The sequence below is a fragment of the Thermothielavioides terrestris genome, chromosome 1 (genome assembly GCF_000226115.1).
Source record: "Thermothielavioides terrestris NRRL 8126 chromosome 1, complete sequence".
Taxonomy (NCBI): Eukaryota; Fungi; Ascomycota; class Sordariomycetes; order Sordariales; family Chaetomiaceae; genus Thermothielavioides; species Thermothielavioides terrestris.
Window position 1 is genome coordinate 5275408 of NC_016457.1, and position 25036 is coordinate 5300443.

General features: G+C 61.0%; 11 protein-coding genes across 11 annotated transcripts; 8 read left to right on the forward strand and 3 right to left on the reverse strand.

Moving 5' to 3' along the window:
- Positions 1 to 476: 476 nt before the first annotated feature.
- THITE_14178 (uncharacterized protein) lies at positions 477 to 1488 on the forward strand (the record flags this gene model as incomplete). The annotated part of the gene is made up of 2 exons (XM_003649804.1): positions 477 to 665; positions 745 to 1488. Coding segments are annotated over 2 exons (933 nt in total), but the record flags the coding sequence as incomplete, so codon positions are not given.
- Positions 1489 to 2383: 895 nt separating this feature from the next.
- THITE_2085035 (uncharacterized protein) lies at positions 2384 to 4009 on the forward strand (the record flags this gene model as incomplete). The annotated part of the gene is made up of 3 exons (XM_003649805.1): positions 2384 to 3021; positions 3081 to 3465; positions 3518 to 4009. The coding sequence occupies 3 exons, from the start codon at positions 2384 to 2386 to the stop codon at positions 4007 to 4009; spliced, it is 1515 nt and encodes a 504-aa protein (XP_003649853.1).
- A 326-nt stretch (positions 4010 to 4335) lies between these two features.
- On the forward strand, positions 4336 to 5693 carry THITE_2085036 (uncharacterized protein; the record flags this gene model as incomplete). The annotated part of the gene is made up of 4 exons (XM_003649806.1): positions 4336 to 4801; positions 4894 to 5319; positions 5389 to 5576; positions 5631 to 5693. 4 exons carry the CDS (start codon positions 4336 to 4338, stop codon positions 5691 to 5693), a joined length of 1143 nt encoding a protein of 380 aa, XP_003649854.1.
- Positions 5694 to 5873: 180 nt separating this feature from the next.
- On the reverse strand, positions 5874 to 7601 carry THITE_162912 (uncharacterized protein). The gene is made up of 2 exons (XM_003649807.1): positions 6388 to 7601; positions 5874 to 6286 (listed from the first exon to the last, which is right to left on the reverse strand). Exons 1-2 carry the CDS (start codon positions 7480 to 7482, stop codon positions 6116 to 6118), a joined length of 1266 nt encoding a protein of 421 aa, XP_003649855.1. The 5' UTR covers positions 7483 to 7601; the 3' UTR covers positions 5874 to 6115.
- Positions 7602 to 8628: 1027 nt separating this feature from the next.
- Positions 8629 to 9237, forward strand: THITE_2085038 (uncharacterized protein; the record flags this gene model as incomplete). The annotated part of the gene is made up of 3 exons (XM_003649808.1): positions 8629 to 8782; positions 8820 to 9121; positions 9184 to 9237. The coding sequence occupies 3 exons, from the start codon at positions 8629 to 8631 to the stop codon at positions 9235 to 9237; spliced, it is 510 nt and encodes a 169-aa protein (XP_003649856.1).
- Positions 9238 to 9598: 361 nt separating this feature from the next.
- On the forward strand, positions 9599 to 12308 carry THITE_2108899 (uncharacterized protein). The gene is made up of 2 exons (XM_003649809.1): positions 9599 to 10229; positions 10286 to 12308. The coding sequence occupies exons 1-2, from the start codon at positions 9742 to 9744 to the stop codon at positions 11976 to 11978; spliced, it is 2181 nt and encodes a 726-aa protein (XP_003649857.1). The 5' UTR covers positions 9599 to 9741; the 3' UTR covers positions 11979 to 12308.
- A 30-nt stretch (positions 12309 to 12338) lies between these two features.
- Positions 12339 to 14453, reverse strand: THITE_2074581 (uncharacterized protein; the record flags this gene model as incomplete). Its single annotated transcript, XM_003649810.1, has 5 exons — positions 12339 to 13202; positions 13270 to 13378; positions 13456 to 13756; positions 13822 to 13874; positions 13956 to 14453. The coding sequence occupies 5 exons, from the start codon at positions 14451 to 14453 to the stop codon at positions 12844 to 12846; spliced, it is 1320 nt and encodes a 439-aa protein (XP_003649858.1). The 3' UTR covers positions 12339 to 12843.
- Positions 14454 to 15438: 985 nt separating this feature from the next.
- THITE_2108904 (uncharacterized protein) lies at positions 15439 to 17220 on the forward strand. The gene is made up of 4 exons (XM_003649811.1): positions 15439 to 15666; positions 15734 to 15851; positions 15934 to 16669; positions 16737 to 17220. The coding sequence occupies exons 1-4, from the start codon at positions 15567 to 15569 to the stop codon at positions 17082 to 17084; spliced, it is 1302 nt and encodes a 433-aa protein (XP_003649859.1). The 5' UTR covers positions 15439 to 15566; the 3' UTR covers positions 17085 to 17220.
- A 1181-nt stretch (positions 17221 to 18401) lies between these two features.
- Positions 18402 to 20267, forward strand: THITE_2169483 (uncharacterized protein). The gene is made up of 4 exons (XM_003649812.1): positions 18402 to 18684; positions 18755 to 19206; positions 19283 to 20022; positions 20227 to 20267. The coding sequence occupies exons 1-3, from the start codon at positions 18421 to 18423 to the stop codon at positions 19638 to 19640; spliced, it is 1074 nt and encodes a 357-aa protein (XP_003649860.1). The 5' UTR covers positions 18402 to 18420; the 3' UTR covers positions 19641 to 20022; positions 20227 to 20267.
- Positions 20244 to 21077, reverse strand: THITE_2085043 (uncharacterized protein; the record flags this gene model as incomplete). The annotated part of the gene is made up of 2 exons (XM_003649813.1): positions 20244 to 20846; positions 20910 to 21077. The coding sequence occupies 2 exons, from the start codon at positions 21075 to 21077 to the stop codon at positions 20244 to 20246; spliced, it is 771 nt and encodes a 256-aa protein (XP_003649861.1).
- Positions 21078 to 23255: 2178 nt separating this feature from the next.
- Positions 23256 to 25020, forward strand: THITE_2108911 (uncharacterized protein). Its single transcript, XM_003649814.1, has one exon. The coding sequence runs from the start codon at positions 23526 to 23528 to the stop codon at positions 24651 to 24653; it is 1128 nt and encodes a 375-aa protein (XP_003649862.1). The 5' UTR covers positions 23256 to 23525; the 3' UTR covers positions 24654 to 25020.
- The last annotated feature ends 16 nt before the right edge of the window (positions 25021 to 25036 follow it).

Below are 25036 nucleotides of genomic sequence, written 5' to 3' on the forward strand. Positions count from 1 at the left end.
GAGCCCGGTGTCCTTTTTGTCTTGTCTGTGATTTCCTTTTTCCTCCCCGTTTTTACCCCTTTTTTCCTTTGCTTAGCTTACACATAGCGCCGAAACAACTGTTGAACTCTACTGCGAGTTGCAAATAGGTAGTGACAACTTCATGACGTCTTGAATCACCCCCACCTTCCTGCAGCCGGTCTGCTCGATTTGCATTTGCCAAGATCCCGTCGTCGTTCTCCCTCCCTCCCTGAGTTTTCACGTAAATAGTTCACCGAACCCTCGCTTGTGTTTCTCACGTTCAACCCTTGGCATTGGCGACCGTCGGCACAAGCGCAATGGCATCGCCGCCGGAAACCCAGAGCGGGACGGGGCCGTCCCGGCCAGTCAACAGCGAGGGCCAAACCACTGCCCCGCCTCCTTCGGCAACGGCAACGGCGACTGCGGCCGAGTCCGCGCCATCAAGCGCACCGCAGCCCGACAATGACAATGACGTCAACCCGGTCGACTTCGACGGCGCCGTCGACACCAACCACGACCTGCCCACGCCCGAGACCATCCGCCAGATCGACAACTACGCCGTGCTGGACCGCCACGGCAAGTCACACACCTTCCGCAGCCTCTACACCGGCCCGCACGCCGCCCGGCGCGTGCTCCTGATCTTCGTCCGCCACTTTTACTGCGGCGTAAGTTGCTCCCCCTTCTCCCCGTTCACCCCCCATTCCTCTAACCTCCCCTCTTTCTCCTGGGGTGCCCCGGCTCCAGAACTGCCAAGAGTACCTCCGCACCCTGTCCGAGTCCATCACGCCGGCCGCCCTCCTCGCCCTGCCGATACCGACCTCCATCGCGGTCATCGGCTGCGGCGACCCGGCCCTGATCGAAATGTACGCCGCCGCCACCGGCTGCCCCTTCCCCATCTACGCCGACCCCACCCGCCGGCTGTACGGCGCGCTGGGCATGGTGCGCACGCTCGCGCTCGGCGAGCGGCCCGCCTACATGCGCACGCACCTGCTCGCCAGCAGCCTGCGCTCCGTCGCCCAGGGCCTGCGCCAGATCCCCGCCGGGCTGGCGCTCAAGGGCGGCGACAGCAAGCAGGTGGGCGGCGAGTTCCTTTTTGAGCCCGTGGTGGATGGCGGCGGCGCGGCCGTGACGACGCCGCCGAGCGACGTGCCGCGGGCTGCTTTCGCGACGGGAAGTGCGCCGTCGGCAGGCGAGGAAGCGCCCGCCGGAACGGAGGATCCCCAGCAAAAGCAGCAGCAACAGCGGCAACAGCCGCAGCAGCCGGACACCGGCCGACCGTCGGCGGGGACGAGCCTCGACGGCAAGGGCGGGCCCGCCGAGGGCGAGGGCGAGGACAAGGCGGTGACGTGGTGCCACCGCATGAAGACGACGCGCGACCACGCCGAGATCCCCGAGCTGATGGAGGTGCTGGGGCTGGATGGGCACGGCCGGCCGGTGGGGGACCGCGCGCGGTGGGAGCGCGCGCTGCGGGAGCGCAAGGGCACGGGAACCACGCTGGCGCCGCAGATCCGGAAGATGGCGGCCGAGGCTGCGGCGCAGGCCGGGGCGACGCCGGCTGCGGCGTAGGATGTGCCTGTGCTGGTAAGAGTTGAGGCGGTTGGGATGGGCTGCTAGAGGGTTAGGACAGGGGCTTGAAGTTGTATGGCATCATCTGGGCTGCTCGGCTGGTCCGCCGGTTCGGCGTTCGCATGGCATTTACGGCTAGCAATGTGCTTTTGTTGTTTGGTTGGGCGTTGAGCGTGGCTGTTGAAGAATGATACCAATTTCCGTTTCCTCCGGCCTTGGAACTATGGAGGTTAGCATCCTTCGGGCCATCCACTAGCTTTCCTCTTCTTGTACGACGGACGTGACATATTGGACAAGACACAAAACCGCCATCGGCTTGCTCGAGGCAAACCTGTTGGTTACGTTGTCGGGCTCAAGCGTCGCACAGGTGCGAGCTAATCCGGAACAACAACCGATGCTCGCGGATGTTCCTTGGATTGTATGAAGGGTGAACGGCAATGTCGTGCTGCAAACTACTGCGAGCCTACCAGTGACTGCTTGCAGTAGCGCAGATGGAAGCAGCGGTCGATGGGAACCGAGTGTGGTCGGGAGGTGGGATGGAGGCCGACGGATTTTGCGCGAGGTGACGGAACTGCGTCACGCTCAAGGGCAGTTTGCCGGTCAAATACTCTGATTATTGTTTGGCTCGGTGTACGAGCGCATCGTACGCCTGCAGCTCCTTCATGAGTGGTTTCGCAGGGTCAGTGAAGAGCTCTTGTTCCTTCCTGTGTCCACTTCTCCCGTCTCTGCGCAACCAACACCTTCACTCCCCGTCACTCGCCCTTCAGGTTCTGACCACACGTTAGCAGTGCAATGCGGAAGCATTAGCAAGTCCGACATGTCGACCGTGTGCACCATCTCTGGCACCCCCAACCTCTACGGCCTCGGCATCCGCGTCTCGTTCTACCTGCTGTGGTTCTTCGTCCTGCTCGGCGAGCGCTGCCACAAACGCCACGCCCAAGTCCCGCGCGCCGTCGAGCTGATCCTGGCATATGCCGTCTTCATCGGGCTGGTCATGGCTGCCTCGGCGGGACGCCTCTTCGCCGCCGAGGTGTACGTCGCCCTGCTCCTGATCTCAAGCACCGTGTACCTGCTCGTTCCCAGGCACATCTCCGATCTTACCGCCTGGATCTGCCCAGGCATGGGCCTAGACACTCGCCGCGGCGGGTTCGACTTTGCCGCAGTGGTTCGCTACTTGTTTGTGTTCATCGTCATCAGCTTGAACCTGTGGTTCTGGGGTGCCGGTGTTGGCTCGCCTTCCATAGACCGGAACCTGAGGGCACCCAGAGGGAGTGACCCGTGCCAGCCGCCACAGCCGGTTGGCTTTGCGTTTGGGCCGGTCGAGATGAACAGTGGAGGGTTCCGCGCGTTAAACGTTCTCCTCATGCTGGGACTTCTCACAGGCAGCGTCCTCATTTGCGCTATGAAGGCAGGGCTTATCAAGAGGAAGAGATCCAGAAGACGGAGAAGAGCCAAGTATGTAGACAGTTTCTTGCCCCGTTCTTGGTTTACGCCATTTAGGTTGACCCCAAAAGCCGCCTTCGCATCGCAGTACTGCGAGAGGTTGAGACCTTTGGCGGACTGGCAGTCGCAAGCGTCCTTGTCGCCGGCATCGAGTTGACCATCCAGTGGAACGGGATCTCAGGCGCGGTCAACCAGGTGGCGGCCGCTGCCCAGCTGATCCCCCTTGGAATTGTTATAGCTTTGATCCTGGTTTTCCTCAATGACCTGAGGCACGGTCGAGAGGGGGAAAGCACTGCTGGCGGGAGCAGCAGCAGGAGCACAAGCGGTAGGGGCAACGGCGGCAGCACCGGCAGGAGAGGTAACCGGAACAGGGGCGTCAGCAGCTCAGGGATAACATCGGCCGGCCCGTCATCGCCCCCCGGGGCTTGGGGTGGCCCTGGCGGGTATCCGAGGTTAGTAGGGACGGATGGGAAATGAACTTACAATGCGAATACTGACGACGAATCAGTCCATGGCCTCCTCCAACCCCTCCACCTCCTCCTCGGCACCCCTCGCCCGTTACCGTCACCGTTCACCCTCCTTGGTCCGGTCCTCCTTCACCGCCTCCGCCTGCTGCTCCGCCTTCCACTCACCCTTCAGCTCCTTCTCCGTCCGCTTCTCCCCCCGATTCTCTGGCGTCTACCGAACTTTCGGCTCCTACTCCCCCTCCATCTCCGGCCGCTCCCTCTCCTCCCGTGATCTAGAACGCGAGACCAGCGAAAGACGTCCAACACCAGAAGGAACTCCAATCACGGCCGAACCGCCAGCCACCCCCGAACCCATCACTACACCGAAACCTCCGCATCCTCCCTCACCACCCGCGCCACCACGACCAGCGGCAACTGGGGCAACAGCGCCCGAGACCTCACCATCTCCGTCACCGAGCGCGCCCATTGTTATCAACGTGTCTCCCACCCGGAAGCTCCGCCTCCACGGACCGAGATCCATAAGAAGCAGCTGATGTCGCCGGGGCTGCCTTCGCCAGCAACGCCAGCCGTGCGCAGTCGAAAGACTGAAGCAGTACTTTGAGGACAAGAGAGTGACAGCCAGACGGACTCAAATGATATTCTTTTACCTTGTGGTTGCCTGCTTGGGTCGCACCTTCCTCCGGGTGGACAAACCCAACCACCTCAGGCAACCAGCGCTCGACTGCCAGGGAAACGAATCTGATCTCCCCTGATTATTCGGTTGTCGCGCCCCGGTTATCTCCACCGCCAAGAGCCTGACAGTCTTAGCGAGGCGCAGAGCAACAATCGTATGCTTAGAAGGGAAGAGCATCGTTCCATCATGGGTCCAACCATTGATAGGCCGGACCATGAAGAGACATGGGCGAAACGACTGCGTACGACCAAGTCTAGAAGCGTCAGGGTTGCCCAAGGCCATCACAAGGCGGATAGACTCCCGTCTCCGAAACCGACAAACCCCAGCAGCACTGACAACGCCCACTTCTCCTCGTCGTCAGCCGACTACAAGCCGAAGCAACAGCCCAGCCCGCTCGAGTCCCTCCGAGAGCGCCTCAAGACGCCTAAGAAACCCGAGCCCCGCCCAGCTACTGAGAGCAGCAAGCGACCTGCGAACGGAAAGCCCAGCTCCAAGCCGTCCGTGGCCCCCTTTTTTCGACGCATCGAGGCCGCCTTCCAGGAGAAAGCAACGGCTGCCGCCCCAAACACCACACACACCATCGCCTCAGCCAGCAAGCGTCCAGCCCGCACCCCCTCTCCAGACGCAGAAGACCTAATCCAGCAACTCAAAGGTAATACCCACTCACCCCTTCCACCACCATCGAACCGGAAACGGCCCAAAGCTAACACCCCCCCTTCCCCCCTGGGAACCCCATTCTGGCAGAACACTACCTCCGGAGCGCAACAACGCTGCACAGCCGCGCGACCGCGCACCTGGCGCAGGTGCACGCCTCGCTCGGCGCCCGACTCGTACGGCAGCTCGCCCAGCCCGACGAGGCGTTCCTGCGGCAGACGGACGCGCACCTCCGCGCGCTGGCCCAGCCGCTCGGCTCGTTCCGCATTCGCTCGCGGCACCGGCGCCAGCGGCAGCGGCGGCAGCAGCGACGGCAGCAGCTGCAGCAGGACGGCGCGGTGGTGCGTGGCGAGGAGGAGGAGATGGAAGAGGAGGAGGAAGAGGAAAACAGCGTGGGCGAGCTAGTTGCGCGCGCCGAAGCGCAGGTGCGCGCGTTTGAGCGGGATGCGGCGGCTTTGTGGAGGGAGTGGGCTGGTGCGCAGCGGGAGGTGGAGGGGTTGTTGAGGGAGGTGGTTGGTGCTGCTACTTCTTCTTTCTCTTTTTCTTCTTCTTCTTCTCGACTTTCTGAGACTTGTTCGGGGGCAGCTTTGGGTGGTGGTGGCGGTGGCGGTGGTGATGAGGCAAGCGACGGGCAGCAGAGGGACGGGGATGGGGAGGGGGAGGAGTTGCTCAAGAGGTTTGGGGAGGTGGTACAGAGAGAGATTGAGGCGGCGGAGGCGGAGGTGGTCGAGCTTGGGGAGGAGGCGGTTGCGACGATGAAGGGGATTGAGAAGGTGAGTCCGAGAGTTTCAACTGTGTTGAGTTGCAGAGGCTGACGGATATGGCAGGACTTCAGAAAGGCTACGCTGCCTGATTTGCACATTTTCTTTCAGTCTATTGACGAGCCGTGAGCTTGTCGATGGAGATCTGAGCTGGCTATTTGGTCGCATTCCTGTTGCTTCTCTTGCTGGAATCTCATGCGGATCTTCCATTGGAGCTTGTCACCATCTCACATTCAGTGGCATGTACAATGGATTCCTCAAGCCAATTTGCCGGCATTTGAGTCTGCTTCCCCGGGAGTGCAAGGTGTTCTCATAATCGGTCAGAAATAGCTGGATTGCTTCATGAATGTGCATATCTACAAAGAAGTTTAATGGCAGAACTGTCTGCCAGCAATTCATATGCTTAAGTAAATGCTCAAGCGCGCCGTCTCCTGAACGCCTCTGCCCTTCTCTGCCCGAAGAAATCACGTTTGGCGCGCTCCGCCATGACGCTACGCGCTTACCGACAAAATGCAACAGGGAGGATGACGCCGCCCTGAGAAACCCGGAATCTACTGCTGCTCGTCCACCACCACGCCCCACGGATGCTGGACATTGCCGTACATGATGTCGCTGATCCAGCCCTTGATCTTGGACGTGTACTGCCCGCTCTCGCCCTTGACCATGGGGATGTGGACGTCGTAGTCGCGGTGGCGGATCTGCGACACGGGGCAGATGAAGTACTAAGCTCAGATGTCAGCACGTAACGATTCCGCAAAGTCGGTGGGGTTGCGGTGCTGCGGAAAAAGGGGGGATAAGGGGGACGAAGCGGGGTAACACATACGGCCGTGCCGGCGGCAAAAGCCTCGACCAGCCGCCCCTCCTTATTGGCCTCGATGACCTCGTCGATGGTGTACTTCCTCTCGACGACCTCCAGCTCGCCCGCGAGCTTCTCCCTGGCGAGCTCGACCACGCTCCGCCGCGTGACGCCATCCAGGATGAGCTTGTCGTCCAGCGGCGCCGTCACCAGCTGCAGCCTGCCCTCGGGGCCCTTGGTGCGCCAGACGACGAAGAAGTTGCTGGCGCCGGCCTCGGTGCAGTAGCCCTCGGGCCCGTACAGCCACAGGATCTGGCCGAAGCCGCGCTCGCGGGCCGCGTTGGTGGCCAGCAGGCTGGGGCCGTAGTTGGCGCCGACCTTGGCGTAGCCGAAGCCGCCGACCCAGGCGCGGATCATGTCGTCCGGGTTGGTGTGCAGGCGCATGCCGCCGGACGGGGCGTCCAGGCGCGCCATGAAGGACGCCGTGACGAAGAGCAGCGCCTCCTTGGGCGCCTGCACGCCCAGCTGCGGCTGCGTGCCGATCACGGCCGGCCGCAGGTACAGGAACGACCCCGGCCGGCTGCGCGGCAGCCACTTGGGCCCGTCGACGGCCACGAGCGCGAGGATGAGCTTCTCCAGCTCGGCCGGGTCGAAGCCGGGGAGCGAGATGCGCAGGGTGGACATGAGCATGCGCTTGGCGTTGAGGTCGGGGCGGAACAGGCGCAGGCGGCCGTCGTAGCCCCGGTAGGCCTTGAGGCCCTCGAAGCACTCGGTGGCGTAGTGCAGCACCGAGGCGGTCGGCATGAGGGTGAGCGGGCCGTAGGGCTTGAGCTCCGGCGCGGACCATCCCGTGGAAATGCTCCAGGAGCAGGTGATCATGTGGTCGGTGCAGATGGTCTCGGTGCCGGAGCAGGCGGTGGCCTCGTCCGGGACCGGGCGGACAGTGGGGTCGGCGCGGGTGATGATCAGCTTGGAGGCGTCGAGGCCGGGGAGGGTGCTGGCGCCGTTGGCGCCGTTGGAGTGAAAATTCGGGTGGCCATTGCTCAGGGCCGGCTGCTCAGCGATCTTCTGCTCCACGGCGGTCGAGGTGAGGTCCTCGGCGGAGCCTTTTTGAGGGATCATTGCTGCAGCAGAGCTCCTCAGGGATGCTGGATATAGCAAGAGAGTGAGGCTGGGAAGATGGATAGGCGGTAGCGGAACAAGGTCGAGGAGAGACAGGGCAGCTAGACAAAGGAAGGTGCGTACGCTGATCAAGACGGTGAAAGGAAAGAGAACAGAGGGTCTGGAAAGCAGTCACGCGGCTCCTCAAAAGTCTTTAAAGTCTCGGTCCAGCGGTAGGTTGGGTAAAAGTTGCTGTGACTAAACTGGGGCCCGTGGTTTTCAGCGTGGTGACCGTTTGGGGCCGATTGGTCAATGGCGGCATCCCCAGGATTTACCCACTCGTCAAGAACAGGGCGTAGGGATGTTTGGCCCAATGCTGCAACAGCCCCTGGGAGCATGCAGCCATCAGGTCTGTACAGATAGATTACACTACTTCCCAAACCATATATGCAACCTCTTGAATATAGCAAAGCATGGGGATCTGGTTCTCCGGGTTCCCCTCCGGTGCGCTCAGGTTGGTCCGCGAGGTTATTGGGCCGCTGCACATCCACATTTAACTATGCTTTGGGGATGCGGCTGCAAGGGCTCCGGTGTGGTGGTGGACAGCGGGGCCGAACACCGGAGCAAGAAACCATGGCGGAATGGAAAAGAGCTTGGGATGTTTGACGGCCGTCTTGACTCATTGTCGGTGGGCCGGGGCACTCCGCGCTCCCTCGTAACTGGATTTGCACGGGATTCCAAAGGCCGAGTCGCGAACTGGTGGAGTTCGTCCTTCTTTCGATGAACGGCTTAAAACTCACTCAGCCAGTTCGTCTCTTGCGGCGTTTTGCAACCAAATCGCAAGTGTGACCTGAACTTGTTTGGATCAATTGACCAGTTTTTTTTACGCTCCATGGCAGAGAACATCCACGGAAACCCGACACAACGCGCAGCAAAGCGGAGGAGTCTCTTGCTGGAAGCCGCGGCTGGGCATTCCAAGGCTTGTTGATCAATTGGCCCGCAGATAGCCGCTGGTATGCGAGATAAAGAACGGCTCGGTCGCCCAATCAGAAGCTTATCGCAAGTTGCCCCAGCGCAACGCTCATTGAGTTGAGGTTTTGCCGCATCGGGTTAATGTGAGTTACCCCGTGCACCAGGCTGTTGGCTGAGCTGAAGCCCCTTCCGAGTATGCAGACCCCGCCTGATTCGAGCCGATCGCGGTCGGAAGCTGGTGCCGCAGCGGGCGTTATGGCGCCCTCTGAGCGGATAACAGACTGGGTTGATGTTCGGTCACCTGAACAAGTCATCGCGAGCCTCCATCCTGTTCTGACTTGGACGCGCGGTCGGTTTTTTCCTCGTAACTATTCTTGCCTCCGCAGTCCCGGACGCCAGCTGGCTCTTCGCTCGTGACTGGGCAAACCAGTTGCCCGGGGTTGCCCCGGGTTGGCCCGTTGAAGCCGGCCGGCCAAAGGACCCGATCTCCGAGGGCGCCGCCGCCGGACAGCGCTCCACGTACGTGGATGACCCCTGGGTCCCGGTTCGAACATCGACCGTCTCGGACAGCAGCCAAGCACCACTCGCCAACAACGCCGGCCGACCCATCCCATCCACTCCGGTGCGCTCACGGAGACTGACACGCGGCGCGGTCCTGTCGCCCTTCGCGCCTGCCAACTCACCGTCCGTTTGTGGCGAATACAGTTTCCTTCATCATCGCCGAGTGATCCGGGCACTGACCTTGAGGAGCATACATCCGCGAGCCTGTTGGTAATCGACAACCCGGTTTCGATCCTGGACTGAGTTCTGTCGAGCAACGCCATGAAGGCCTCGGCGGCTGGAAACCGCGAGTCCTGTTGGTGTAGCGACAGCTTCGTCTCCTGCTCAGACCCGCTTCCCTTCCCAGAATACACTCCCACGGAGACGGTTTTGATCTCCTCTGGTCCCCACCCCCGCGGTAAATATGGTAAGCCACCGCATCGAGTGATGCCAAATGGCACGACCGCTGCAGAATACTGCATGATGGGGGTTCCTGCCGTCGTGATTGGGTCCCGCGCCCGCCGCGATGCGGTGCGAGTTGTGGCCCAACCTCTGAGCCTGATGTCAGCTCAACTTCGACTGCACACTCCTGAGGTCTACCCATCACGTCTCTGGCTTCCAGTGATTGTGGGAGCAACTACTCTGGTGGATCCAGCGATCATATGTAGTATCTTTTGTTCGTTTCAAAATTGAAACCGCTCTTCATGGTTTCGCCATCTTTGCAACCGTCTTTTCCTTCTCCTCTGCCCCTTAAGCCCGGCCGTCGCCATGTCCAAAGACGCCAAGGACCCGAAGCATAGGCCGGACGGCGTCCGCCAGCCACAGAGAAAAGACTCGTTGTCCTCTATTCTTTCGTGGGCCGCATTACAGGGCAGGCTCATGGCACCCAAAGCGCCAGCGCCATCTTCGCCCACCTCACAATCGCCCCAAACCAGTCCCGGCACCAGCACTTCCAGACCACGGAGACACAGCCATGGATCCACCAACGAAGCAAAAATCAAGGCACGTGGAGGTTCTGCGGCAGTTCGGAGGTCCTCATTTTCGAATCGGGCGACGATCCAGCTTGGGACTAATACTAAGACGAGACATTCAAAGACATCCACTGCGCCAGATCCGAGGGACTCGCCCGGAACGTCCAAGACGGGCAAGGATAGCTCTTCAGAGAGTGTCAACAAAACGGCGTCCGACACCCAAGATGGCAAGAGCACAACTCTATCCAGGCCTGGCCATGGCACCCAAGGCAACTCGAAGCCAAGGTAAAATCAAGGGTTGTGTTCCGGCGGTGTGGCGCATTAACACGGATCTCAACTAGGTCGCCTGCATCGCCTGCACCGATGCCCAAATCGATTCTCCGTGTCTCAAGTCCAGACGGGTCCAGACCGCCTCGGCGCTTTTCAAGTCCCGAGACCGCGGGGCAGACCGCGCTCGGCGGCCTGTCACCAGACTCGCCGCCAGGATCGCCTCCCACATCCCCTCTCGAGAGGCCCATGTCTCCCGGCGCGACCGTCCGGTTCGCCAAGGCAACCATCCACAGAGTCGAAGTCGGCCCCGGCCGCCGCTTTCTCCCGGTCAAGCGCAAGAGCAAGAGCACGCTAACGTACATCTCGCCGCTCGATCCCGGCAGCCAGAAGAGCGCGCCCAAGACGATGCTGCAGAACCCTACCAAGCTGCGGCGCCACCAGGAGAACCAAGCGGCCATGGGCCGCTACTGGCTTCGGACCGAGGAGGAAGAGGCTCAGTGGCGGGCAGAGGCGGAGCGCAGAGCCGCCGAGGAGGCGGAGAGGTACCGGAACGAGCCTGCCAGCCCGCCCGCCGCGCCTTCAGCTCCTAAGGCGGATCTTGAGGACGCAGACGACGGTGGGGTTAGTCTGGTGGACAAGACCTCGCTTGTCGATCAACGGTCGGCTCCCAACAGTGATGCGGCTTTGGACAAGGTGGAAGAGGAGGAGGCGGAGTTCGAAAATTGCGAGACAGACAAGGAGGCGGGGGCCAAGTTTGATCAGGAGGCGGACGAAACAGAACGCCTTGCGTTAAAGGAGCCAGCAGAGGCGCGCCACGGTATCGATGGCTCCGGGGAAGACGGGAAAGACGCTAGGGTGCCAGAAGAACCCAGGGCAACCGTGCAGGTCCAGACGCCGCTGAAGAGCCCGGAGGAAGGTGGGGATGACTCTCCCGGCTCCGCGCGGACCGGGGGGGAATCGCCAAAGCCGACCACGAAAAGCACAATGGCGTCAGAGACAACACATAACCCAGAAGCCAAAGCAGCAGCCACGACGCCTGCCCCGGCGCCAGCCCCGGCAGAAGCTCAGCCGCCGACAGAAAACCATGCTACGCTCCCAGAATCCAGCTCCCTTTCGGAGACATCGACAGGAGAGCCAGCAGCGAAGGCGACGTCGAACGGCGTGGCGAGTCCCAGCCAATCTCCCGGCTCAGGCGCCTCCACCACCGAGTCCGGCAAGGACCAAACTCCCAGGATCGCTTTAGGCTCTCCACCGAACGACGACAAGATCGAACCAGGGATAGCGACGGGCCGGCCGAACAGCGCTCACGCGAGCGGGGCGAGCAACTCGGGCAACGGCTCAACCTCAAGCTCGAGCTCGAGTTCGTCGGCGGAAAGTCTGAGAAGGGAGCCGTCGCGGGAGAGAGGCAAAGCCGATGACGTTAAAAGTCAAGCGAAGGAAAGAGAGAAGCAGGAGAAAACAGCAGAACGACCGGCAGAACTCCTCTCGACGCCCAAGGCAGCGGCGATTCACCTCCGAACCGGAGGAGGGAGCGTTGCTGCTGTTGGAGGAGGAGGAGGAGGAGGAGGAGGAGGAGGAGGAGGAGGAGGAGGAGGAGGAGGGGCTGGCAGGGCTGACGGAACCAACACCAGCAGTGCAAACAACAGCAGTCACGGCGCGCACAGCCATGGCCACAACCGCAGCAGCAGCAGTAGCAACCACCTGCATTTGTCGGGGCGCAGAGGCAGGCGCTATCTCCACCAGAAGGAGGGGATTACGGCTTGATGGCTTTGCTTCACTTCGCGTTCTGATGATGATGATGATGATGATCCGATCCAAGCAAGCGATTTACGATTCTTCGAACTTCTATGTTTTACTCTGAGACGACACATTGTTCTCTACGGCGGCACTCTCTTGACTCTTTCCTTCGTCGTCTTTTCCCTGTGCCTCTCCTGTCAGACAGGTCGGGTATCAAAGTTTGTCTCATGACCCGTCATGATTACGACTCTCCGTTCCTTTTTGGACTTCCTAATCATTCTTGTTTATCTCACCGGGATCAGCAGGTAGCTAAATGAAAGGTTAATCGTTCAGTCAGCGAGTGGGCAGCGACTGGCACCCAGCAGCACAGAGAGAATAGCAGCATCCGCGAGATTCCGAATTCATGCATTCCGTTCTATCTACCGTAAATGCTATGCTAGGATATCAGCCATGCCCCCGATGCTCCTGTTCCAACGCCAACCCGTTATCACCATGTCATGTTCATAGGCGACGGCGCGAAGGGCTTCTGGGAGGGGGGCTTCGTGTTGGGCGAGTCAAGGGCGACAGCAGAAGCGGGGATGTCATCGCACGTCAAGCCGCCAGGGAGCTCGGAGTCCATGAGCTCGACGCCCACGCATGCCACCGTCAGGTAGGCAGCCAGCCCGAGTCTCCGTCATGGAGCGCGAAAGAGGGGGTTGGGTGGCCCATCCCTCTTTCTGCACCGCAGCCGTTCGTCACGACACCTCCTCATCCTCCCGGTCACCATGCTCAGAAAAGCCCGCCCCCAACCATTAACCAACCCTCCGGGCCGCACAGCCCTCTTGGTTCGCCCCAAGTTTCAGAGACCTACCTCCATTTCCCTCACACACAAAATCATCATCACCCAAACCTTTCACATCAACCCGCTCAAGACGACCCTGCCGACGTTGGCAACCTCGGCCTTGACGCCGGCGCGGCCGGCGTCCTCGAACTCGCGCACGACGGGCTGGATGAAGAGCTTCTTGATCTTGGCGTCGGCCTTGGTGAAGAGCTCGCCGACGGCGCCGCCGCACTCGCGCGGCGTCGGCACCAGCCCGAGCAGCCGCGCGTACGTGTCCGCCAGCACGTCGCACAGCGTCGCGAACGTCTCGAAGAAGTCCGGCTCGAACGGCAGCGTCGGCGTCAGCAGGTACGCGTACTCCTCGCCCGGCAGCAGGTCCACCTCGCTGGCGCCGAACGCCATCACGCCCGCCGGCGGGCCGGCGTCGCCCGCTGCCGTGGGTGCGACCGCCGCCGCGGCGGTGGCGGTGATGGTGGTGCTGGTGGCGGTGGGGGGCACCGCCGTGGAGGAGCCGAGGGAGGACGGGTTGGTTGCGCTGCCGGCGGCCGTGAGGGACGAGGCCATGGTGGTGGCGGAGGTGGTCGTCGAGGCGGCCGGGAGGTGGTTGCTGTCGACTTGCTCGAGCGAGTAGCCGATGTCGCCGTCGCGGCCGGCGGCGCTGCTGCTGCGGCGGCCCTTGCTGACGGGCGCGGCGGCGCGGCGGAACATCTGGGGGATGCGGGTGCGGGTGAGCGAGGAGGCGGCGATGCCGTTTTCGGTGTGGATCTGCTGGAAGGCGTCGAACTCGGCCAGCAGCGCGTTGAGGCTGCGGAGGAACTCGAGCGCCGAGCCGGAGTTGAGGTCGACCACGGCGGGCAGCGAGATCCCGAGAAGGAGGTAGTTCGTCGCGCGGCGGCCGAGCTTGCGGGCGTCGAAGTAGGGCATCCGCTGCAGGTCGGCCTTGTCGAAGAGCAGCGTGTTGAACCAGTAGATGCGCCCTTCGTGGCTGGGTTAGGTTGTTAGTGGCTTGTCGCATCGTAAGAGGGAGGGGAAGCGTGGTGGTGGGCTTACGCCTTGCGCAGGTATTCGAAGGTGGATATCCTCTTGTTGGCCGTCTCCTGTATCTGTTGGTATACGATGCTCAGCTCGCTCTGCGGATGAGGGCTCGGGTTGCTGAGCATGGATGCCGGAACGGCCATGCCGACGGGATAGCCGGACACGGGCGTCACGGCGCCGCGGCTCATCATCTTGGAGAAACCGTCGGCGGTGGTCTTGGGAGACGGGTCCGGGAGGGCAGGAACGGGGCTGCTGTCGAGGGGCTGATAGCCGTAGCCATCGGGCGGAGGCCCGGTGTTCGAGGCGGCCGAGTCGGCGCGGCGCCTGTTCCTCTTCGCGGGCGACGAGGTGAAGAAGGACGGTCTGCGGCCGAACGAGGGCTTGCGATCCTTGTGCAGCACTCTCTGCTGGCGCGGACTGCCGCTGTCGCCCGAGGGGTTGACGTTTGCGTTAATGTTGCTCGCCTCCTCGTCTGCGCTTGTCGGCTGCTGCTTGCTGGTCGGCGAAGACGGCGCGTTCCGTTGTTGTGCTTGGGCGCTGGGGTCGGTGTTGCTGCTGGTGGAGGCACCGCCGCCGCCGCCGGCGACGCCGCCAAAAAAGGACAAGAAAGGGACGCCCTGCGTCGGAGTGGTCGCCAGGCGCTGCATCTCGGCGATTTTAGAGCTAGGAATGCCGCGCTATCATTTGCTGGCGCAGTTTTAGCGGCCCGGATTCGGTAACTGCTGTGTAATCTGTCGCAGGCCGAGAGGTAAATTACGTGTAGGTGTATCCGTAGTGGGGAAGGTATTGAGAGTGGGCGCCGTGCGGATCGAGAAAATGACCGTTGGAAACAGAAAGCAGCGACGACATATCTAGTGTATAAGTCGATGTTGGGACGAAGAGGTTGCGCGACGGATGTTTTTATTGAGGCGAGGATCGCGAATGACTCGGCGCCTTTTTTATCAAGCTCACCCATGACGAGCCCAACAGTCACAGGGATCTCCCACGCTCACGTTTTTGTCACGGGCCGGGAACCTGGCCATCCCGTCCCATCTCGACTTCAGCACTGTCCCACTACCACGCTTTTTTGTCTCGGGAGTCGCCAGCACAGAGAAGCTAGTAGTGCCGGTTTGTGCCTGCTGATTTTTTGCAAATTCAGCCGAGAGCTTCGGTCATTGTCTAGGTAGCTCGCCCACTAGGCACCTAGTATTGGATAGGTATCCAGGACCGGCGCCTTGAGGGAGTTGCCCAGCATGTGCTGAAACCGATGATCCTCGGATGGCTCAGCCGATTCCGAGGCAGCGGGATGTACGGAATACTGTACAGTTCCACCGCGCAGTAACTTAAGGTGATGATTGCATGGGCTTTTGTGCCACTGTTGCTTTGTTTTTCTCTTTCGATTTTCCACATGAGCGAGACGCACGCCGTGCATGGGATACCTATTTGCAACTTTCAATTCAACGCCGGCGGGGCAAAGATGCGGGTGCTTAACACCTGTGCATGTGCTGAGGGAGACTGCAATTAAGCTCGCTTGCGTCGGTTTGCTCCGCAACGGCACGCTGTCAAACTGAATTGAGCCATTTCCAATTTCCAGTTCACTATTCTGTACGGAGTATGTCTGCATGTGAAAGTTGTTAGTTGTCCGTTTCCAACTCTTTCAAGAGAAACCCTGTTGCTCTGTGTCCCAGCAAACACAGCAGTGGAGCCCATTCCCGACCAACAAGTACCTATACGGATAGCTTGTCAAGACCTCAACAACACCACAAGCACAAGCAGAAGCAATGGCAGCGGCCAACGAGACACTCCCGCCCGGCGACCCAGCCCCCGAATTGCTAGAAGGACGCCTCTGGGTTGACGGCTGCTTCGATTTCTTCCACCACGGTGAGCAGCCCTCGACCCGTTGCAGCGCAACACCACGACCGCCAGTCAAGTTGCTAACCCGGTCCAGGACATGCCGGAGCCATGGTGCAGGCCCGCCAGCTCGGCGACGAGCTCTACGTCGGCGTGCACTCGGACGAGGCCATCCTCGAAAACAAAGGCCCCACCGTCATGAACCTCAAAGAACGGTACGCAGACAGCTACTCCTGAGCCGCACCCAACCAACCCCCCTGCCTCGCAAACTGACCAACCCCCCTCCCCCTTGCCCAGCCTCCTCGCCACCGACGCCTGCCGCTGGGTGACCAAGTCGATCGCGCACGCGCCCTACGTGACGCAGCTCGACTGGATCAGCCACTTCGGGTGCAAGTACGTGGTGCACGGCGACGACATCACGTCGGACAGCAGCGGCGAGGACTGCTACCGCTTCGTCAAGGCCGCGGGGCGCTTCAAGGTGGTGCGCCGCACGCCCAGCATCTCGACGACCGACCTGGTCGGCCGCATGCTGCTGTGCACGCGGGGGCACTTCATCCGCTCGCTCGAGCGGGTGCTGGCCGGCGAGGAAGGCCCCGGCACCGAGGCCGAGCGCGCCGAGAACGCCGCCGCCATGCTGGAGCGCATCCGGCTGTACGCGACCGACGAGACCGCCCGGAAGCCCGGCGCGCACGTCTGGTTCTGGCGGCCCGAGGGCGGCTTCAGGGAGCTGTTCGCCGGGGTGGGGCCGAGGCCCGGCCAGCGCGTGGTGTACGTGGATGGCGGGTTCGACCTGTTCTCGAGCGGCCACATCCAGTTCCTGCGCATGGTGACGGAGGCTGAGGAGGAGCTGGCCAGGCAGGACGGCTGGTACTCGGAGCAGGCGGTCAACGAGCGGCGCGGCAAGGGCGCCGACTACGGGCCCGTCTTTGTGGTTGCTGGCGTCCACGATGACGAGGTTATCAACACTTGGAAGGGGGTTAACTACCCCATCATGAACATCTACGAGCGCGGTCTCTGCGTTCTGCAGTGCCGGGTAGGTCCTGCCCCTGACCAGCGGTGCCGGGTAGATACTCAGCGAGCATTTGCTGACGCGCCCATAGTATGTCCATGCCGTCATCTTCGGCGCGCCGTTCACGCCCACCAAGAAGTATCTTACCTCGCTCCCCTGGGGCACGCCCGATGCTGTCTATCATGGCCCGACGTCCTTCATGCCTTTCACCACCGACGTCTACGCCGAGCCCAAGGAGATGGGCATCTACCGCGAGATTGGCCACCACGAGTTTGAAGACGTCAACGCCGGCACCATCGTGCAGAGGATCATGAAGAGCAGGGATCTGTACGAGGCGCGCCAGAGGGCCAAGGGGATGAAGGCCGACATTGAGGCCGCACACAAGCAGCGTGAATTGCTCGAGGAAGAGCAGCGTAAGAGGGAGACCACGCGGCAGTGAAGCATGCGGGCATGCAGCAGGGGGTACATAATACTGTTCAACCACGAGCGTGAGAAGAAATTGGAAAGGCGAGAATGGCTTCAACAAGCCTCGAGCGACGACCAGCGGTGAAAGCGGGCCACGATAGACGTCAACTCCTGCTAAAGATCAACTACTACCTAATGAAAATAGAACAAGTGTTTAGACAGTCCATCAGATACCATAACGCATTTTCGAGTCATCAACGGGGGTCGCGCGACGCTTTACGCCGGCTCCACCTCAGAGCTTGACTCTATAAATGGATTATCATCACTTGAACTGCGACAGAGCCCCTTCGACACCGGGACCAAGCGGCCGGGAGCGTAGACAAATGAATGGGCCTCCCGCGAGGCCTAGAGTTTCGAGTTGTCCAGCTGTGCGCCGACCGCAAGGTTCCAGGCCGAAAAAGACCAGAGCATGCGTGTGTGGGTTGAAGCCCCCCTCGCACCAAGAATGAGCCCCGTCGAGTAACTCGCGGCCCCCGTTGCCAGGGGAGCGAGCAATCGCATATCTGTGGCATCTTGACGAAACCTCTCGAGCCAGCCGTGACGCTCCCCGTCCAGACCGGACCCCGCGGCAGCCCACCATCGGCCGGCTTCATCCGCCGCCCGTCGTGGGCACAGCAAATCCGTCCCCGGAACGAGAGCGCGGACTCATATCTTCGTCCATGTGGTCCCACCGCCCCGGGAACGGACTGCTGCACGGTCCCGCGACGACGCGACGGAGTGCCGGCCGACTTTGGAGTGGATGGGCCGGGCGAGCCGTGACAGACAAAGGAACTGGCGGCCGAGATCAGCCGCGGTGCTTCTATGGCGGCGCGTTTCCGCGACCAGCTTCCTGAATGAACAAGAAGGTGGGTGTCCGGGGACTTTCTCCCAAAGCTTTATTCTTTGCGCAAGGCGAAAGAGCATGCGACTCTTTCCGTGTGTGAGCTTCGAATAGCGATCTGTTGGGCGAGGGGGGCTTGGAGGGAAAAAAGGAAGTCAAATGCGCAACCGCGATTGAATTTGCGGTTTTATGGATTAATTTTTTGGAAGTGGGGCATCATATGCAGTGGTCCGGGCGCGCGGCCTCTTCCCACCGCCTGAGTCGTCTTAGCGTTCTGCAGGGTGGAGCCCCGACGCTGCTTTCCGCGGCCTCGAAAAGCGTCACTCCAATCGCGCTTTGAGGCGACCGCCTTGCAGTTGTACACGACCGAAGTTATCGTCCCAACAACAGCGTTGTTCGCAACAACCGACCAGCAAGCGCCAGCTACGTGGTTTCGTATTAAACTCTGCGGCCGCAGAGGGCTTGCAAGGCCAATTCAGCAACCGCACCAATGGCGGGCCTTTTTGGGACGGCGACGTCGACGACTTCCAACACGCTCGGCGACCTGAAGCAGGATGTTGAGCTCGGGAGCCCGCCCGAAGATAGCATCTCGGACCTCGCGTTCAATCCGAACCCGGCCGACCTCAAGGACTTCTTGGCGGTGGCGAGCTGGGACAAGAAAGTGCGCATCTACGAGATCATGAGCAATGGCCAAGGCCAAGGGAAGGCCCAGATCGAGCACGACGGCCCCGTGTTCTCGGTCGACTTCTTCAAGGTTGGTAGACACTCCAGGACTGAGCACGCCTTTTTTAGTCTGCAGGTCGCTGACCATTTTCCCGCGATAGGATGGCCAAAAGGTGATCTCGGGCGGCGCCGACAAGCAAGCCAAGGTGCTGGACCTCGCCACCGGCCAGATGCTGCAGGTCGCGCAGCACGACCAACCCGTGCGCAGCGTGCGCTACTTTGAGAGCAACGGCACGCCGATGGCCGTCACCGGCTCGTGGGACAAGACGATCAAGTACTGGGATTTCCGCACTCCGCAGCCAGCGGGCACGGTGACCTGCCAGGAGCGCGTCTATACGATGGACGTGCGGGAGAACCTGCTCGTTATTGGCACGGCCGACCGGTACATCAACGTGATCAACCTGAAGGAGCCGGTGAAGTTCTACAAGACGCTGCAGAGCCCGCTCAAGTGGCAGACGCGGGTAGTCAGCTGCTTCACCGACTCGCAAGGCTTCGCGATTGGCAGCATCGAGGGCCGGTGCGCGATCCAATATGTCGAGGATAAAGACTCGAGGTAAGTCGATGTCTCAGACTCCCCCAGCCCTTTTCCGGAACAGGAGCTTTCTAACCGCCGCCCCCATCTCAAACAGCCTGAACTTCTCCTTCAAATGCCACCGCGACCCGCCGCAAGGGAACGTGACCAACGTGTACGCGGTCAACGACATCTCGTTCCACCCGCAGCACGGCACCTTCAGCACGGCGGGCAGCGACGGCACGTTCCACTTCTGGGACAAGGACGCCAAGCACCGGCTGAAGGGGTACCCGAACGTCGGCGGCAGCATCACGGCCACGACGTTCAACAAGACGGGCAGCATCTTCGCCTACAGCATCAGCTACGACTGGTCCAAGGGCTTCCAGGGCAACACGCCCTCGTACCCGACCAAGGTGATGCTGCACCCCGTGCAGCAGGACGAGTGCAAGCCGCGGCCGAGCGCCAAGAAAAGGTAACGTTTAGGACAAAACAGCGGTAAGGTGCTTGGGGGGAAAAGTCAGGGGGAGGAGAGTCGAGAGTCGAGCGGCGACGTTCCGTGTGCAGTGAGGCCGTCGAGCTTGGCTGTGGACCACGGCAGGTAAGAGAAGCCACGAACAAGCAGCTGCGGGTTGCATACGGCCTCGTTATACACAGAATGATGAGATACCAGCGTATAAGGACGGTGACGGTGGCTTGGGACATATCATCGACAGTTAGGGAGAGATGAACAACTAGCTAGTTTGTTATTTTTCGCTTGTCCGGACAGATCTGTCCGTTCAGGGTAGCCAAAAGAGCTGCGCTCAAACCCGAGTTCGGAGCAACCTGCAACCTGGAACCAGATAAAAGTGAATGGGAAAGAGCCCGCGGTTGAGCTTCAGGCCCGATGCCATCAACGCAGTAGCAGAATTACAACAGCCGTAATCATCACCAAGTCATCCTACAAGTTGCAGTCTGTCATCCAACAGCGCAGTGAAACCGAGCAACAAACACCCCTCCTCCCCCAACCCTACCCGGCTTTTTCGCCCGAAAACCCGCACGCAGCGGTCTCCAACCTCGCTCGAGAGCCAGCTCAATCAAGCTCAAGCCGCAGCAGCAGGTCCACCCTTCCCACTACTACTACTACTCCCCGCACCACCAAAAACATCCTCCACCATCCCCTTCCACACATCCCGAATCATGCCGGGACCCATCTCATAGCTCTCCCCCTCCCCCTCCTCCCGTCCAAGGAGGTGCGCGAACCCGAGCTCGACCCCGTCGACGCCCATCCCCTCGACCTCGGTCAGCGCGGCGGGGGGGAGCACGCCCGCCGGGCCGCCGGCCGCCACGACGCAGATCTCGGCGCGCGGCAGCGGCGTCGCGTCCGCCGCCTCCGCCGGCCGCCGCCAGCCCGCCACCGGCGCGGGGGGAGCCCGCGCGTCCGGCAGCAGCGGCACGCGGATGTGTAGGTACGGATCGTACGCGCCGCTGCCGCCGCCCGCTGCTTCTGAGGATTCCTGTGCCGCGAGGAGGGAGAGGTCGGGCAGGATTGCCCGGTCGACGGTGGCGAAGGTCGGCTGGGCGGGTTTGGGGGCTGAGTGGTGGAAGGTCTGCATGAAGGGGATGGGCTTGCGCGGGCGCGGCGTGCCGGGGCGGTGCGGGGCGCTGGTGGTGGTGGTGGTCGTGGAGTGGTTGCGCTGCTGCTGCTGTGGGGGAAGTGTGAGTGAGCTAGCTGGTTGGGAGATGGTGGTGGTTTGGTGGACGCTTACGTCGGAAGGAGGTTCCTCGGCTAGGGCGCTTGGTTTCCTGCCGCCGGCGGCGGCGGCTGCTGCTGCTTTGGAGACATTGTTGAGGACATGGCTCGGCCGCGAGGCGGCGGGCGTGGTGCTCAAGGCGCGGGTGAGTTTGGAGACGGGGACTGTAAGTCGCGACGACATGACGCTGCGGGCAGGTGCGGAGGCTTCGGATAGTTCTACAACGGGCTACTTTTGATGCAATTAATGCAGTTGAGGTCGATTGATGGAATTGGCAATCGGACACAATCAAGCAGGCACGGTTGAGCAATGATGGGATGGGGACTGGACAGTTGGAGATCGGGAGGGGAAGCTGGCTCGAGGGGACACGGCAGGTATAAGTGACGAGTCGGACCTCCGCATGGGAACCTGGAATGACTGGGTGGTGGGATGACCTCTTGCCGGATCAGCGTACCACGACCCCCTCCCATCCTGGCATGCCGGGCCGCCTGGCATTTAACCTGGGGATCCAGAGCACGCATTGGTTTGTACATGTCCGACGGTGCTTGACAGCGTTTCTCTGCAGACTGGCAAGGCCGAGGACATCGGTACAATTCGGCAGTTCCATGCTCGATGGGCCGACGCTCGGTCGATCGTCGCACCTACGGAACCATCGCAGCAATCATGCCAACAGCTCGCAATGCGCTCTCGATCTTCAGGAATGCCGTCTTCAGCCTTTCGCTCGATGTGTGCACTACGAATTAGTTACTCCGGACAGAATTCTTCGAGCACCCCCTGGTCGCATCATCTCGACAGATTCCCAACAGACCAGACTGACAAGGCCTCACCCCCGGCCAATTGAGCAGCTCTGACTGGCGGTGAATCCACTTTGTTGAGGGAGCTTGGGCCATGGACGCCCCGCCGACGCGGAGGCGGTCAACTCTAACGGCCGCGGCTGCGACCTCAAGAAGCCTAGCGCCGCTCCGGGGTCCTGTCAACAATTCTCGGGTGCGGGTTGCCGAGCCCCGGCTCCTGGGGCCAGCCGGGGGTTTGGAGATGATGATGGGAATTCCACGTGTTCCTGGAAACCGTTCCTGGAAAACCGTTTCTGAGAGAGAACAGCGGCCGATTTCGTGCCTCCTCGCTCCGTTGCACTTGTGTACGGTAAGCTGCAGGCCCCAAGTTGCTGTGATTTGTCCAGATAGCGACGACGTACTTGAATTCCCTGCCTATGGAATTACGCAGTAGGCACCCGACTTCCAGTATCAAATCTCAAATACCGGCGACCAAGTCCAAGGCGGTGGTCCTGGGTTTCAAAGAGTTCAACACGAGGCATCCTGGGCCAGGGTTCACGAGGGCTCGTGTGACTCGATCCCGCCAGAACAGTTTGTGGCCCACAGAGCCGCAATCCCTCCTGGACATGCAATCAAGAGGAGCATCTGCATCACCTCTATTGTGTATTCCGTACATTTACCGTCTCGCTCTTGCCGTTCCAAGTCCAATTCCGCGGTTACTAGTAGGTGCAGGCGAAGAGGCACGAAGCTGCGGAAAGCGGGCCAGTTTCTGCACCTCAGTTTTCAGTTTTTCATCCCTGTCAGCCACATGGCGCCCAAACGCATCATTCATTCAGGGGTCTGGTTGCTCCTGTTACGTATGAATTGTCAACAAACGCTGGGCTGGAAGTGGTGACAGGGGCCTAGCCACACTGCTCATGGGACAGAGCAGAATGACAAAGAGGTGAGTGGTATCACAGGGATAAGTCCAGGAAAGAACACTCAAAAAAGCAGCTGGCAAAGCAGTTGAAGTGCCCAACTGCAAGCATCCATATGCTCTCTTTTCTCTTACCCATTGGCTGGAAGAGCGGAGTGCCTGATGGTCAGCTGATACACACACCCAGTCCGAGATATATACGCAAAGAGTGAGCATCACAAAATGTGTAGGCATGTGAGTGTGAGGACATGTGAAGTCAGCATTGCGCATGCTTGAGAGAGTTCTGTTGCAAACAAAAGGGGTTCTGCTGCCCCTATCGGGACTGTTCAAAACTGAGTTCATCATGCAGCCGCCGGCGGTTGTACCTTCTTCCACATGGCAATGACCGCCTTCCGCCGTCATCTACATCACATGCTTGGTCGCCGACTAAGCGACGCGACGCTGCCTAGAGGCCAGCTCTTGCCCGCTCTATGATAAAAAGGCACTTCCTTCCCTGACCTTTGCTGTCCGGCCGGGAAATCCATCCAACCCACTCACCTCTCTCGCCGCTACTTTACGACTTCCACTGTCCAAACCGCTTCGTTTCCGAACAAAGACCCACCTTCAGCAAGAGAACAATGGCTACTGTGACATCTCTTCAGCCGTTTGGTGAGGCCACGGTCATCTCGACCCTGCCCACGCTCACTCCGGTGTCCGCGGCGGCCTGCCAACTGCACAACAACTTTCCGTGCCTCGCCCTGACGGGCCCTCCGGGGATGCGTGGCTTCGCGTACGGCATCGCGTTCCGCGACAAGATCCGTTCCAACATCAACCGGTCGCTAGAACGCGAGGACATCCCGACGTGGTAAGCTTTTGTTCCCATTCCCCTTTCCGCTCTCGGTTCTGGCTTCCGGGGCGAGCGAGCACAATTCAGGGCGTTCAACACTCGGGCGATGAGAGAGGATGGCTGACCGCGTGCCGCGCAGGGAAACCTGTGAGAAGCTCATCCAGGGTTACAAAGAGGAGCTGGCCAAAGAGTGGCCGACGGGGTATGAGGAGATGAAGGGCATCGCTATGGGCGCCGACGTCTCGATCGACCGCATCGTCTTCCTCAACGCGCGCGAGGACATCGCCGCCCTCAGCCCTTTGCTTGTCGACGACGCGAAAGTGGGCTCGCGCAACTGGGACACGCGGCCCCGCCGCGGCGCGGATCAGACGATTACCTCGTGGTTCACCGCGAAAGGCACTGCCTCCGGCGAGGCCATCGTCGCGTGGGCCTGCAACTCGACAAAGCAGGTCTTGGACGAAAACCTCTTTGTCAGCCTCGAGTTTCACCACTCGGCTGAGGAGAACGTCCCGACCGTGTTCCTGTTGACCGAGGCCGGCATGATCAGCGGCGTTGGGATGAACTCGGCGCGCGTGGCGGCGACGGGCAACTATCTCTTCACGACAGCCGACCACCTCCCCGAGGACGGCGAGACGTACTTTCCCCTGTCGTGCCTGAACCGCTATCTCCTGCAGTGCACCAGCATCCGGGAGGCCCGCGGGATGCTGTACGGACTGGTGCGGAACACGTCCAGGCACGTGTTCCTCGGAGACGAGGTCGGAGCCTGCTCGGTGGAGATCACGCCGGTGCGGATCATCGACCACAACCGCAAGACGGACGCCACCACGCAGGTGCACACGAACCACCTGGTGTCGCTCGAGGCATTCCAGCGCCGCCACGAGATGCAAGACCGCTTTCTCGACGCCAGCAGCAAGTTCCGGCTCTACCGTCTGGAGGACCTCATCGCCGTGCGCGGCTCCGAGCCCTGGAGGCTGCAGGACATCGTGGATTTGTTCTCGGACCACAACGGCGAGCCGGACATGATCTGCCGGCACCCCAAGGCAGCAGAAGAATCCGGCTCCGCGGAACAGCCGGACGACGAAGAGAAGATGATGGTCGCGTTCGTCATGTTCAACCCGCAGCACAAGCTCGCCTCGGTATGCAAGGGCCCCGCGTGCCAGGGCCGCATGATCCACGTCACCCTCGCGAAGCTCGCCACCCGAGAGAGCGCGCAGGACGAAGATGAGGACTCGGACGAGGACTAGAATGCCCCGCTTAGGGACCACCCCGGGGAGTCAGAGAGAGGCTGGAAGCTCCAGACAAGTTTGAGAGAATGAAGGACAAGTATACGGAAGGAGAATTCGACACATATTGATGGGACGGCTATGAAAGGGCAGAAACCGTCCACTGTCCAATGCTGGCTGGCTGGTCTTGTTGGCGGCTTCACTCGAGGCTGGTATATGGGTTTGTTGTTTTCAATTACTGAAGGGGCATCGAAAGAGGTCCACTTGCACGCTACGCGGAAGCAAAACCGCTGTGTACGGGATAAGATTGAGAATCATCCGTAGAGATGTCGTAGGTAGTCGTCGAGTTCAATGGACTTAAGTTGGCACACTAACTTCCGGATACTGTGCAGCCGATCCCCAAC